Source organism: Pseudonaja textilis, chromosome 11 (assembly GCF_049901715.1).
Source record: "Pseudonaja textilis isolate UNSWEBS1 chromosome 11, rPseTex1.2, whole genome shotgun sequence".
Taxonomy (NCBI): Eukaryota; Metazoa; Chordata; class Lepidosauria; order Squamata; family Elapidae; genus Pseudonaja; species Pseudonaja textilis.
In genome coordinates, this window is record NC_142000.1 from 1,877,111 (window position 1) to 1,892,400 (window position 15,290).

At 47.4% G+C, this 15,290-nt stretch overlaps 1 protein-coding gene across 8 annotated transcripts in view; it reads right to left on the bottom strand.

The window, feature by feature from the left end:
• The window catches only part of KCTD15 (potassium channel tetramerization domain containing 15), a 68,159-nt gene that overhangs the window by 29,109 nt on the left and 23,760 nt on the right, over positions 1 to 15,290 (bottom strand). For all 8 annotated transcript variants that reach the window (XM_087940403.1, XM_087940404.1, XM_087940407.1 and 5 more), the window contains exon 3: positions 2,666 to 2,810. In XM_087940403.1, the coding sequence (XP_087796529.1) occupies positions 2,666 to 2,810 (145 nt within the window). The remainder of the gene's footprint in view (positions 1 to 2,665; positions 2,811 to 15,290) is intronic.

Below are 15,290 nucleotides of genomic sequence, written 5' to 3' on the forward strand. Positions count from 1 at the left end.
TTCTCTGCACTCTTTCTAGAAGTCTCAACATATTTTTTATCTTGTGGTGGCCAAAACTGTTTGCAGTATTCTAGGTGGGGTCTTACTAAGGCTTACTAAACCTTGTTACAACTGTGTGTTGGATGCTCACCTTCTTTCTTAGGTATCTGAAATCATACTAGCAAAAGGAACATTAAAGTGGAGCAGATGTTGATCCCCTCCCAAGACTGCTGAGAAGTCTAGAGAGAGAGGGGTTGGTCACTCATAACCTGCTGCTCCACGCTGAAAAAGTCCAGCACCTGCATTTCCCTCCCTGCCATTTTGATATATGTGACACTCCCTATTTCTTCAAACCTCAGAACAAAACCGAAAAAGCACATTTCTCCTGACCAGCCAACACACAAAACTAAAGACATTTATAGTTTCTGGCATAATTTGGCTCAGGGATTCCTCATCAAAGATTTCTATTTCCCAAGTGGAATAAAGGCTCATATCCTGGCATATGTTAATAATTTAATATGCTGTGCTGCAATAGAGCCTTTTAATTTATTTTATTTATGCTGCTTCACTTTTTTTGCTACTAATGGTTTGAATTCAGAATGTTTCAAGTTTCAACATTCCCTGTTTGAAACAGGAGGCTCCAACTATGCTGCAAGTCTTAAAAGCTCAAAAAGATGTTTTGAATTCAGTTGAAACACATTTCATGTGGTTGGGGCAACCTGTTATAAACTCTAAATGTCTAGACTGTAGGATCAGATACTTTCCTATGCCTTTTCTGGAAATTATCACAGTGAAGCATTATTATTTTGTATACATCTGCCATTAAGCCTGAAATATTTGGATTGTGGTTTTTTTTTTAAGGAGGTTTAAGTCATTCGGGGAAAGCTTTTGCTCTGCAGGATGGCCATGCATTTTGGAAGTAACAATAAAAGAATAAAAATATATTGCAGCTATAGAAGTACTCGACTTACGCCAGCAATCGGAATGGGAATTTCTGTCACTAAGGGACACCCCCAGAAGGGGAAAGACAGACATTGGGAAGCTGCGTTGGCCGGGAATGGTTGAGCACAAAGCAAGCAGACCTGTGCGTGGCAAAGGACGCCCTTTCCGAACTGCAGGAGCACTTAGCTGGAACTCGTCACTCGGCACAATGCTCTCCAGATTGTCCATGCCTCCTGTTGGTAGCTTTGCTGCTGCAGCCGCCCTTTCAAGACCCATGATTGTAATGCCCAATGCCATCCTAAGCTCATGCGGAAGCACCCCTTTCAAATTATACACCTGGAAAGCTCACCACGTCCACAGAATGCACTAAACCAGGGGTGTCAAACTCAATTTCATTGAGGGCCGCATCAAGATTGTGTTTGACCTGGTGGGGGGGAAGGGGCATGGTGGGCGTGGCCAGGATGGGCGTGGCCAGCTCAACATCGCTCATCGAGGCTCCGTTTTGGGTCGTGACGGCTTCCTGCAGCCCTCTGTCAGTGAAATCGGAGCCCAGGAGGGCCGCGTGCAGAGAGCTGCAGGAGGCCTTCATGGCCAAAAAGAGAGCCCGGGAGGGCTGCGCTCCCGAGCTCCATTTTCACTGGCAGTGGCACTGCTGACCGTCCTTCTCGGTTTCCAGAGAGGGCCCTCAGGCCAGATCTAAGCACCCTGCAGGACGAATGTGGCCTGTTGGCCTTGAGATTGACACCACTGCACTAAACCAAATAACATGTCACCTGAAGCCAGAGGTAGAGCAGTATAAACTGGTTCCCAGTCAAGCGCATCTCTAGTGCATAACAAAACTAATTAAACTATGGGTTGTGTGGTTGTGGACAACATTTTGACTTTTTGATCCCGGTTGACCCATTCCCAGCCTTGAAGAATCAAAGAATTCATTACTGCTATAAAAGTGAGCACCCTGTTATAACCTTTTAATATGAAACATTATAATCAATATATACATAACTACCTGGAATTACTCATTAATTCTACTTTAATCTAGTTTTTATGCTGGCTCCATCTCTTTTCTGGAAAAGAACCTGTAGCACAAATCTCAAATATAAAATACACCTCATTAGTCATGAAAACATTGTGTTTCTTGGTATAGCATGTTGTGTGTTTCCAGGTATGCCATCAGGGTTGGCATTCTACTGGTTCTGTCTGGCTCTGTAGAACCGGTAGCTCTGAAGAGCAGCAGACATAGAACTGGTTCTATGTCTGCTGCTGTTTTGGCCCACCCGCCCGCCTGGGCTTTTACCTGACCTTTATTTTCTGCTTTTTCAACCTCAGCTGCCATGCAAGGCACAGCTGCGGCTGAAAAAGCAGGAAAAAAGTGTGTTTTCAAACGCTGCTTCCCTGCACGCAGCGCTGCTCAGCTGCCCAGGCAGCAAGCTGATGAAGATTTACACACACGCGCAGTGTGCAGGGAAGCACATCGTAAATCACCAAACCAGTAGTTAACCCTGTTGGATCCCACCCCTGTATAGCATGTTGTGTGAACCCAGACAACTGTGGTTTATTGAACAAACCATGGTTAAGCAAACAGTAACTAAGCATGGTGTCAGCCTCTGACATGAGTTTGAAAATGGCAAACTCTTTTCGCAGTGGTCTGTTTAACCAGAGAGGACAAAAGAAGAAAGAAATGTCAATTAATTAATTAATTAAGAAGAAGAAGAAAATCAGATTACAGGTTTCTTGCCTGTCTTACCTTAAAGTCCTCCGGGAGCAGCAGCTTTGAAGTTCTTAAGAAGCTCAAGATGTATCTGAATATTTCACCATCTCGATCAATGAAATAGTGCTGTTTTAAACTGTCCAAGACAATCGGCTCTGTGCCATTAAAGAGGCGGCTTATTCTGGGGAGGCAGAGGGGGGAGAAAATGAAAAAAAGTTGGCAAAAGGAGCAGAAAGCTGAGGCGGGGGAGGGGAGGAAGGCAGGACGTCCTTTCTAAGGTCCTAGAGAGCTTTCCTTAATGTCATCTATACCAGCCCAGGGAGTCTCCAACCTTGGCCGCTTTAAGACTGGTGGACTTCAACTCCCAGAGTTCCTCAGCCAGCTTTGTCGCCAAGGTTGGAGACCCTGGTCTACACTCACTTCCAGCGCAGGAAGCTGCGGAAATGAAATTTGTCCTGCAGCGTAAACCACACGCATCCCAAAGAGTCAAGTCACATTGCCATGAACATGACCAAGAACCACAAAGTGATGACAGTCACAGGACTGGCTGACTTGAGGAAGAGAAGAAGCCCAGAGGACTCCAGCCAAGGGGTCTCCAACCCTGGCCGCTTTAAGACTGGTGGACTTCAACTCCCAGCAAAGCTGGCTGAGGAACTCTGGGAGTTGAAGTCCGCCAGTCTTAAAGTTGCCACGGTTAGAGACCCTTGCTCTAGAAAGCAGGCCAAAGGAGTCGTTCTACAGCAGCAGTCTCTTCTTTCCCTCCCTTCTAGAGACTTGCAAAAGAAAGCTCTGAGGATGGGCTCAGATGGCTCTTGTTCAGGAAGACCCAACCACTAGTTGAACCACACAACCAACCGAGTCCTCAGCAGAAACCCAGCCCTGATGGGCGTCCGAGATGAGGGCAGGCAAGATGTCCTGTGGGTCAGGATTCCAGCAGTGACCCCCATTTAAATCATGAGTCTCAAGCCAAACTTCCAAAACTTCAAAAGGATTTATTGGGAGTTAAAATGTCCGGTACTGCCTGGGTGCAGCTGACCCTTGAGGCACATCGTTCACCTTTGACCCTGGTTTTCCCCCACCCCCCGGGTGTGTCATAATTCATATTCTCCAATCATCCATAGCCCAGAGTCATCCATCATGCTCTCCAGTTAGAATGTTGCACGGCAGAAACTTCAGTCACCTGGTTACTATCTTTGAAAACATTTATGGAATGCGCTTTCGGTTTTCCAAGCCACCCCTTCCCTTTCTGTTGGCAACTCTAAAAAGACCAGAGAAATATTTTATGGTCTTTTTAGAGTTGCCACTGTGCTCATCACAGGCAGCCATGGGAACTGGCAAGTCAGTCCTGCGGGGAGAAAGGGGGCATAAGGGGAATCTCCCCTAGCCAGCTTCTGTTCTCGGCTCAGGAACTGTGGTTTGTGAAACTGAAGGCATTGGCATCCAAACAAGGCATTTTTGCAATGGCTCCCCTCTTGATAAAAAATTTCCAGGCATGTCTCATCTTTTGGGAGGGGGAAACTGCGTGGTGCAATCTCTTGTGGGGCCCAATGTCCCATCTGGGTTTTTTTTTTTGTGTGTGTGTGCGTGTACAAAATGTAGCCTACTTAAAAAGCAAAACCCCAAACGGCTCCTTGTCAGAACAAGCCACACATTTCACTCTCTTGTCGTCTGGCTGCAACGTATCTCCAATCTTTTAAAAATCTCCCATGGCCGACTTTCCTTGCTGGAAGAATGCGTGCCTCTCTTCCCACTCCTTCTCCCCCCCCCCGCTTCTTTCTCTGCATCTCTCCGGAAGCAGAGAGTGCCCCCCAGGCATCTGGGCGCAGTTTTTTGACTCAACACGGGTAGTTTAGGGACAGGCTGCTGCCTCCCTCCTCCCTGGATGGCCCAGATCGAAGCCTCCTTTTGATGTTGCCTTGTCTTCCCACTTCATGTATAATTTTCTTTCCGCTATCGGTCCTTAATCTGGAGTTTCCAGTTCTTTCTAATTTAGTAATCATCCGCAGATTTCATTAATATACTTTCCATCTTTACACTCCTCTGGGTTAATTATAGAGATATATTTAATATTAGGAAGTTGATTAGGAAATCACCTTAGTAAGCGCCTCAGTGTTACCTTGCCCCATAGCCACTCATTATTCGGCCCTGGGTTCCCAAAAGGAGCAGGAAGGTTTGGGTGGCGATCCATTGCCTGCTGCAGCAACTCGGCCAAAACTTGCCTGGATCCAAATCCTTGAGCCATCCTGCGCTTTGCAAGGACTGGCTTATGTCAACGGGGGACACGCCCACTTCTTTGAACACCCTGGGAACCCTGGTAGTGTGGGGTTGCCAACACACATCAACGGGTTTTAGAGATACCAAAGATACCATCCGTGCTGAAGGTGTTATCTGTGAGAACCAGGGAATTTACCTGCAGCAACCGAGCCGGTTATGTGCAGTAATGAGGACCTTGTCGGGTTTTGAGAGCTTTCAGATGATCTAGAGATCAGAGAAGAAAGCCTTGAGCCAAAGCTAGTTGCAAGAATATTCTTTGTCTGCCCCCAGCATTGCTCAAGAGTAAACTCCCGAGATTTGGAACAGCTCCTGTGCTGTTATTCTGGATCAGGATTAGCAGGACAACAACATTTACAGTGCAATTGTCTAGATAGCGTTCGAAACAGTTCACTGAAAAATAAATCTAACCAGCAGAGGATCTTCACCAGGAATGCTTGCATGTCTAGGACCTCTTCTTGCTTGCTTACATTTGCCTTTTATTTTTTTTTTGGCAAGCAGAAGAGTGTCCTTCTATTTGAACTCAAGGCCACCTGAGACTCCCTGAAGATGTCCTTGTTCCTAAATCACACGTTTAACAAGGCAGAAAGAGAGGAGGGTTATTTTATCGTATTTAATTTTGCTGGTTTTATATACATATGAAGCAAATTCTATTTTTGTCCTGAGCTCAACCATTAGTTTCTGTAATGCAGCCCTCAACGTGTTGTAAAATCAGTGCAGCTTTCACTGTGGGAAAACCCACCACTCAGAACCTCCAGGGTTGCAAAAATGCCTTGTGCAATGAAGGGTTAAATCCCCTCAGCCCATGACTGCAATTGGACTGGATCTGCTTTCAGCTCCTCTTGATTCAAAGCAGAATTAATCTACAGGAGGATAAAGTGATAAGGCTTGTCCTCAATTTTATATGGAATTAATTTAGCAATGCAGCAACACTAACAAGAACATGGGTAGTGTTAATGCATGTGGTTTGCTGGCGCTTGCAGGAAGTTTTTCCTTCCCTTTCATACGAAGGGCTGGTCTCCACCTCTTTCTCTTTTGTGCTCCCTTTTGTCACTATTTCATAGGGGGAAAAAAAAGGCAAGGAAACGATTGGTCCATCAGTGGGAGAAAGCTGCAATTTGGTAAGCAACAGGAGAAAGCAGAACTGCTTAATTTGTGCTTTGCATCTGTCTTTACACAAAAAGAAAAAACAGTTCAACCTATCAAAAGCAGTACTGTAAAAAAGAGATTAGGAATACAAATTAAAATAGGCAAGAAAATGGTTAAGTGAGCACCTGTCCACCCCAGATGAGTTCAAATCGCCAGGACCGGATGGATTACACCCCAAGGTTCTGAAGGAAATGACCACAGATCTCGGAACCACTGAACTGTATCTTTCAAAGATTCTGGAGAACCGGGGAACTACCAGAGAAACTGGAAAAGTGCTGATGTAGTTCCCATCTCCTAAAAGGGGGAAAAATAGATCCAAGAAACTACAGACCTATCAGCCTGACCTCAATACCTGGGAAGATTTTGGAAAAAATAAGCAACGAATCAGCAAACACCTCGAGGCAAATGAAATCATAACCATGAGCCAACATGGGTTTGTCAAAAACAGATCATGCCAGAAAAATCTCATTGCATTCTTTCACAAAGTGACAAAATTAGTGGACTAGAGAAATGCTGTGATATAATTTACTTGGACTTCAGTAAGGCATTTGATAAGGTAGAGCACAACCTACTACATGCTAAAATAGAAAAACGTGGGTTAGACAGCATCACCACCAGATGGATTTGTAACTGGCTGACCAACCTCATTCAACATGTAGTCCTCAATGGAACTGCATCTACATGGAGGGAAGTATGCAGTGGGTACCCCAAGGCTCTGTCTTAGGCCCAGTACTCTTCAACATATTTATCAATGATTTGGATGAGGGGATAGATGGGGAACTCATCAAATCTGCAGATGATACCAAGCTGGCAGGAATAGCCAAACACTCCAGAAGATAGGCTTAAGATACAGGAGGATTTTGAGAGACTTGAACACTGGGTGCTATCTAAAATAATGAAATTTAATGGTGAAAAAAGTAAGGTTCTACATTTAGGCAAAAAAAAACAACCCTAAATGCACTGGTATAGTATAGATGGTACCTGGGTCAATAGTAATTGTGAGAGGGATCTTGATGTTTCAGTGGACAATCATTTAAATGTGAGCCAGCCGTGTGCTGCAGCTGCCAAAAATGCCAACACAGTTCTAGGCTACATTAATAGAAGATTATAATCAAGATCATGTGAAAGTGTTAATACCACTTTATAATGCTTTGGTAAGGCCACACTTGGAACACTGCATCCACTTTTGATCACCACGATGTAAAAAAGATGTTGAGATTCTAGAAAGAGTGCAGAGAAGAAAACAAAGAGGACTGGAAGACTGGAGACTAAAACATAAAGAACGGTTGCTGGAACTGGGCTGGCTAGTTTAAGGAAGGGAAGGACCAGGGGTGACATGATGGCAGTGTTCCAGTATCTCAGGGGATGCCACAAGGAAGAGGGAGTCAAGCTATTCTCCAAAGCATCTGAGGCAGGGGTGGGATTCTACCAGTTCGCACCTATTTGTTGGGTTATTAACATTCCAAGCATTCTAAGCAGTTCTGAGAACCGGTTGTTAGAAGAAATTACAGGGCTAATCCTGTAAGGAAGGCAGGAAGGAAACATTCTGGTGTTGCTTAAGAAACTGCTTCTCCGTTAACCCTTATTACATTCTTGGCAGGACTAGACTTCCTGTCTCAGGAACGTCTCTGGAGTTTTCCCCCCCTCCTTTGCTGGTACTTTGCTTGTGTGGAGTGACCATTCAAAGTTACAATGGCACTGAAAAAAGGGACTTATGACCATTTTTCACACTTATGACTGCAGCATCCCTACCGTCATGAGAGGCCAGGTGAGGAGATGCGTGCCTCGATGTGAGTGATGTTGAGTTGGCCACAGCCAGCCAGTCACATGAGCACCAAGCTATGCCCACCAACTAAGCCACACCCACAGAACCAGTTGTTAAAAAATTTGAATCCCACCCCTGACCTGAGGGCAGGACAAGTAGCAATAGGTGGAAACTAATCAAGGAGAGAAGCAACCTAGAACTAAGGAGAAAGTTAGTGGAACCACTTGTCAGTGGAACCACTTGTCTCCAGAAGCTGTGAATGCTCCAACACTGGATGTTTTTAAGAAGAGATTGGACAAATGTCTGAAATGGTATAGCGCTGTGATGGTGAACCTATGTCACACGTGCCAGAAGTGGCATGCAGAGCCATTTCCCCCGGCACCCGAGAGCTCGCCCAGAAAAGCTCCACTGCACATGTGCGCTGCCGTCCGACAGCTGATTGTCAGGTGTCTGGCGTGCCTGTGCGGGGGGTGCACGGGAGACACGTGTGCATGGGCAGAGACGCATGGCATGCAGAGTGATTGCACACGTGTGCACAGAGGCACGGCATGTGGGGGAGTGATTACGCGCAAGGGGATCGCGGGGGCAGGCACAGGGGGTGTGTGGGCCTTCTGGGTGCTGGCCCACGAGCGCGTGTGCAATTATCAGCATGGGAAAAAAGTTTGCCACCATGGGTATAGGGTTTCCTGAGAAGGGAGCTAGACTAGAAGACCTCCACGGTCCCTTCCAACTCTGTTATTCTGTTTCCCTCAGCCTGAGTTTTGGGTTTTCTCTTTGGTGAAACTGCATTTCTGTTTAAATCCATCTCCCCAAGCCCTTCGCATATTCCTATCTGGTCAAGAAACGGGCAAAGCCAGCCACCCAAAGCGAAAAATTTTTTGCCCCCTGCAAGGACATTTGGCTGACAATTTTTAAATGCGGAGATCCAGCATGAGTTCCACTTACTTCTGATCTGACTTCCTTTCAAGCACGCTTGCTGCGAGGCAGAAAAACACATCCCAGAGGAACCGAGTAAAACCAAATTATTATTTATGTAGCTCAGGAAGCTGTCTTCTTTAGCTGCAGTAATGATTAAAACTATAACCATAAAAGCGGGGGGGAGGGGAGAACCTCCAGCTTAAAGCACGGAGGAGCGCAGGGACGGGGACACGGAATGCTTGACGACACTGGAAATTCAATTCAGACTCAAAAAGGCACTCTTAAATGAGGTGGACCCACCAGAGAAGAGGCCCTGCCTTGGACATCAGCTTCTTTGACCCTTTTTATTCTGTGTAGACAACACTGCAGCATGATCTGAGAAGATGAGTGGAAATACCTCTCCTCGTTATATAGAACAGGGGTCTCCAACCTTGGCAACTTTAAGCCTGGTGGACTTCAACTCCCAGAATTCCCCAGCCAGCTTTGCTGGCTGGGGAATTCTGGGAGTTGAAGTCTACCAGGTGTCAACTAAAAAGATATTCCTTTGGTCTTTTTAGCTGCCAGAAAAACGGAGTGGGGGAAAACCAAGGCATTCCTTAAATGCCTAGATAATCACCCCGGCAGCCCAAAGTTGTCGGAGCGTAAGAAGGTTATTGGAGAGCATGATGGATGATTCTTGGAGACGGATGTGTCCCATTGCAGAAGTCACATCCAGGGGGTGGGGGAAAGACCAGGGTCGAGGGGGAAATGGTATGATGTGATTTAGCATCGGCTGCACCCAACTAAACACCAGCATGGCCGCTCCTCTAATAAATCAATTTTCTTTTCTCTGAGATGCGGCTGCAGACTTTTGATTTGCATGGGGGTGGATTTGTTGGAGCCCTGACACCAGGCTTAAAGTAGCCAAGGTTGGAGACCCCTGATATAGAATATAGGAGGTCTTCTAGGCTCAAGGGAGGAGCCTTCTATCACCCCAGTCAAATGGCCATCCAGTCTATTTTTGAAAGCCTCCAGTGATGGAGTAAGCCCCAACTCTAGGAGAGGGAGCTGTTGCACTGACTAATTATTCTGTCAGGAAATTTCTCCTTGGCTCGGAATTGGATCTCTCTTTGACAAGTTCCCACCTATCACTTCTGGTCCTGCCTTCTGATGCTCTGAAGAATAAGTTAAACACACACACACACACACACACACACACACACACACACACACACACACACACACACATCTTGTCTGTGACAGCCTTCAGGTATCGGATGAAAGTGATAATTTCCCGTTCTATAACAGATAATCAGAGTTCGAAGGGACCTTGTAGATTATCTAGTCCAACCCCCCCACCCCGCCACCCAAGCAGGAGACCCTACACCATTTCTGTCCAGTCTCTTCTTGAACGCCTCCAGGGATGAAGCTCCCACAACTTCCCAAGGCAACTTCTGTTCCATGGGTTGATGGTTCCGTCAGGAAATTTCTCCTTATTTCCAGGTTGAAGCTCTCCTTGTTTCAGTTTCCATCCATTATTCCTTGTCCCCCCCACCGCCCCGGCTTCGTCTTTTTATAAACTACACACAGAAGCATTCGGCCGTCCTTAAAATACAGAATGCTACTGACGCCAAAAGGAGGATTTCTGTACCTAAAGATTTCAGGAAGAATCCTCCTGGCTGTGGAAAGAAGGGGAAGCAACATTTGCTATCCTAGATGCTGTGGGATTTCCTCCCCTCCATTGGGGACATGGAGAAATGGAGAACAGCTGGAAAATCCCTCATTTCAGGGATGCATTACGGATTCATGAGTGCTGCTCTCCATGTGTCCTGACCAACTTTCCCATTCAAAGACTTGCACTGCTGACAGAAGTATGTACACTCTCAACTTAAAATATTTCCTCCACCGCACCTTCAATATCAATAGCCCTTAGACTTATATACCGCTTCATAGTGCTTTGCAGCCCTCTCTAAGCGGTATACAGAGTCAGCCTCTTGTCCCCAACAATCTGGGTCCTCATTTTACCCACCTCGGAAGGACGGAAGGCTGAGTCAACCTTGCTGCAGTCTAACCACTGTGCCACTATGACAGGAGAGAGGGAGGGAGGGAAGGAAGGAATATCAATAGCCCTTAGACTTATATACCGCTTCACAGTGCTTTGCAGCCCTCTCTAAGCGGTTTACAGAGTCAGCGTGTTGCCCCTGACAATCTGGCTCCTCCTTTTACCCCCCTCAGAAGGACGGAAGGCTGAGTCCACCTTGAGCCTGGTGAGATTCGAACTGCCAAATTGCAGGCACCCGGCAGTCAGCAGAAGTCGCCTGCAGTACTGCACTCTAACCACTGCACCACCGCGGCTCTAGCTTCTCAAGACATTGAGAAGGTGCACAGTCTTTGAAACTGGGGTTTGTCCGGGAGAAAAGGATTTTTTTAGGGGTGAGGAAAAATGCTTTGGCTTGGAAACAAATCTCTGGAGAACGAGAAATAGAGATGGAGAAGAATTCCCAGTTTCCCTCAGGGCATGAGCCCCAAGACCATGTTTGTCAACCCCGGAAAAACCCATCGCTTGCCTCCCACGCGTGTGCTAACAGCAGTTGGGGAAACCCAAGGCTGGGTGTCTCCGCCGGATTTTGTCTTCCCAAGATCCAAGGAAGCAACCTGGCTCTCACCTTAAAGTGAGCCAAATCCTCTGAAAACAAGAGGATTGGAAACTCTGCTGCCTTCCCAACCAGCTCGGACTGCTTGCCCAGGTACTGGAAGGGGGATGGGCGTGGAAAGGAGTCTGGGAGACTTTCTCCTAATCAGGTCCAAACAGAGACTGGGACTTTTTTCCATTTATCAAAATGGAAGATAATCAGTGGTGCGTTTCAAAAAATTTTCCTACCAGTTGGAGAGGTTGGTTAGGGCTCAAGCACCGCCCTCTGTGTCAGCACTGGTGAACTGTGCAGATATGCCTAATGGGCGCACACCTAACGCGCATGTGCAAAAAGGGCTCAGAGACCACCCTCTTTACCAATGATGGTGAGCTCTGCTGTTTTTTTTTAGCTCAGCTGAGGCGTGGCAGTCCGCTCTGCCGTGCGAATCAGCTGAGCTAATAAACAGCAGCATATAGGAGACGTGAGAGGTAAGAGCGGGAGTGGGTGGGCGGGGCCAGCCAGAGGTGGTGTTTTCTGGTTCTCAGAACCAGTCAAAAATTTCAATACTGGTACACCAGAATCGGTCAGAACTGGCTGAATACCACCTCTGAAGGTAACGCCATTTCACTTCTCTGCCTCGGATTGAAGAGCTGCCCTTCCACGTGGCCCTGGCTTCACACCTTCTGTGATGACCCAGGGCGTGGCACAAAGGCAACACACAGTCAAATAAGCAAGAAAAGTCCCTTTATTATCTCCAACTTTGCCCCCAAAGTCCAGGTTACCTTCGGCTGCAGAAAAAAACCCTTCCAGGAACAGCCTTTTAAGTGGAGGAAATTCAGTCCAAAAACAAAGTACATACAAACTGTAAATAAAAATCCACACAAACCACGCTACAACAATTAACATGACAAGGCAGGATAAGGAATTGCAGGATTGAAAGGCCAACAAAACACACACAGTTGGGAAGATGCCAGGAACCCAGATAAGCCACGACAATAACAGATAACTCACAATTTGCTTCCAACAACTTTGCTGTGCGCAGCTTCCCTTTTTAAACACTCTGTTTCCAGCTGCAGCTAATGAAGGGAATCGGGGCCCTTTCCTCCCCCGTAAGCCACGCAACTCACATTGCTCCCTTCTCCATTCCTACCCTGCGTGCCCGAGGATGAAGAGGGGATGGGCCTGGGTCTTCCACTGAATTCCCTCTCCCTTGCTTACCTCTCCCCTGCTCAGCCCAGCCGGCCTGTGCCCTTCCCCAGTTTCTTCCACAGCCAATGGAGCCACCCTCCCACACCCTGTCAGCTGTTTGGCTTCCTCCTCCGAATCAGATTCTGACAGGGGCATGACACTTATATGGATGGTGTGACTTAAGCGAGCTTTAAGAGATCCCTCTAAAATGTGCTCTTTTTACTCTGTCCAAACATTTCCTGCCCCTGCCCTCTGTCATGCTAGCCTAATAATAGACAAAGCCTATTATTAAATGATAACTTTCCAAAACTGGGGCCTTACAGATGCCTTGGCTTTCCGTTTCCTCGAGGCCAATGATGGTGAACCTATAGCATAGAAGTTAAAGGTGACTCTTTGTGACATTTTAGGTGACATGCTGGTGTTTACCAGCACCTGACAACAACTATTCTTGAAAGCATGCCTTGTTCCCACACATCTGTAGAGATTCTCAGCCATCCTGGTCATGGTTGTCCCAAAGGTGCTTTTTCAGGAGGCAACTGGACTTTCTGGTTTTTCTTGGACGACGTTTCGCTTCTCATCCAAGAAGCTTCTTCAGCTCTGACTGGATGGTGGGCAATGGAAGGATTTATACTCCTTGCAGACAGCTGGTCCTTTGCATCCTTTTAGATGTTTTCACATGAATTTCAGAGGCTGCCAGAGGCCACACAAGAATGGGGTGTGCTCTCAGAAGGCCTCCGGAAGTCACATGAGGGGGACTTGCTCCAAAAACGGAGTGTCCTTTCCCTTTGTTTTCAGAGGCTGTGGAAAAGTATTTGCTGAAGCCGCTTCAAGAATGAAGGCCTCGTGCGGCCCACGGAATAGCCTCTGGGAGGTCTAATGGGCCTGGCAACAGAAAGAGGACATTGCCTGAAGGTAAATGGTGCCCTGAGGATCGTAAAGAGCCCAGGCTGTGGGGCAACTGTGCCATTCTCCAAGGCTGGTGACCAGCAGCGGGGGCACGAGGGCTGAAGTGGAGCTCTGGACCTCACTCAGCCTTGATGCTGCCACCGAGTGCCATTCTCGATGTGTGTCTCTGTGTGTGTGTGTGTGTGTGAGAGAGAGAGAGAGACAGACAGACAGAGGCAGACAAGAGACAGACATCACTAGAGATAAAGTAGGCATTTTCCAACTTTTTGACACTGAGTGCCAAAGGTTTGCCAACATTGCTCCAGGCCTGGTGTGTGTGTGTGTGTGTGTGTGTGTGTGTGTGTGTGAGTGAGAGAGAGAGAGAGAGAGAGAGAGAGAGAGAGAGAGAGAGAGAGGAAGGAGGGGGAGGGAAAAAGAGAAAGAGGGGATAGATGCAGGGAGTTATAATCTTACACATAATGGAGGACATCAATTTGAGAAGCTCCTTCCATTTTCCAGGCTGACTTTTTTATTTTAAGTTTCTTGGGGCTCTTGTCCCCATAAATTGGGGGGGGGGAACCCCATCATGTGTCATGGTGCTGTGAACAAATACATGAATTTAACTGGATATTTAAATACACGCAGAATTTCCTTTTGTTTCTGAAAACGCGCTAGTCTACTCAGATCCACCAGTTCCGGCATTTTCCTTCTTTACAAAGGACACTCTCGCCCATTTCTGTTCCTGCCCCAAGTAAACACTCCCTAGCCAGGCCCCAGTGTGCCCTTCGGGGAGATGCTAGGCTGCCTTTAAACTGCCTGGGCTAATCTTCCCACATCGGCTGCCTAGAGCTCCCCTCCAACGCCCTCCTGGCATGGCTGATCCGGGCAGGCGAGGCAGCTGGATGTGTTTGAGTGGCAACTCCCATGCCGTTCTAGACTCAGCCGTCGCCTCTAACCCACCCTCACAGCTCTGCCCCAAAGCAGGAAAAGAAATTGCAAATGAATTTTAAAATAAAGAAGACGAGGGGGGAGGGAAAGGAAGCAGTCAAACTGCAGCTGACAATGAAGGAAAGAACAGGGCTGGGGCATCCCTTGGCAGCTGTGCTGTCTCCTCTTAGGCAGCAGGAGAAGTTCAGGGGGAGAGGCCAGAGCACGGGGCGGGGATAGCCGTCATGCAAAGGCACAAAAGCCATTCGAAGTCCCCAGCTCCTACAGGGAGAAGGCATCTTCTTATAAATAGCGCATGCAGCTTGTTTGATTCCCATTAAAAAGGGGTTTTCCTGGGATACTGAACTTTCTACCACAACAGCTGGGCCCTTGATAAAATTACAACGAAATATAATATTTCAAAAAACAGGAGCATCAAAGATTAGTAGGCCAGCAAGGGTATCAATTCTCAGCCCGACAGAATGGCCTGTGTGAAGTTTTCAATTAATTGGAAAAAAAATCCCTCTGCCGCTGCCACGTGTGCCTTCCAAGCAGGGGTGGGATTCAAATATTTTTACCACCGGTCCGGTGGGCGTGGCTTGGTGGGCACGCTTTGCGCACTCGCACACACTTTGCATGCGCACACATGCCAAACACGCGCTTTGCGCAGGCGCAGAGGTGTTCCAACTCACCTCCTGCAAGCCTGCACTCTCTCGGTCGCTTTAGCAGCTGCCGTGCGGCACTTTTCTATGCCGCGCAAAGCAGCTGCGCTTCAAATTCAGAGGATAAAGGTTAGTGTGGGAGCCCAGGCGGGCGGTAGAGAGAACAGGTTCAGTCTCCGCTGCTCATTGCCGCTACCGGCTCAGGAGAACTGGGCCAAACTGGTAGAATACCACCACTGCTTCCAAGGCAGGGGTACCAACAGCACAGGCATAGGACTGTCCCC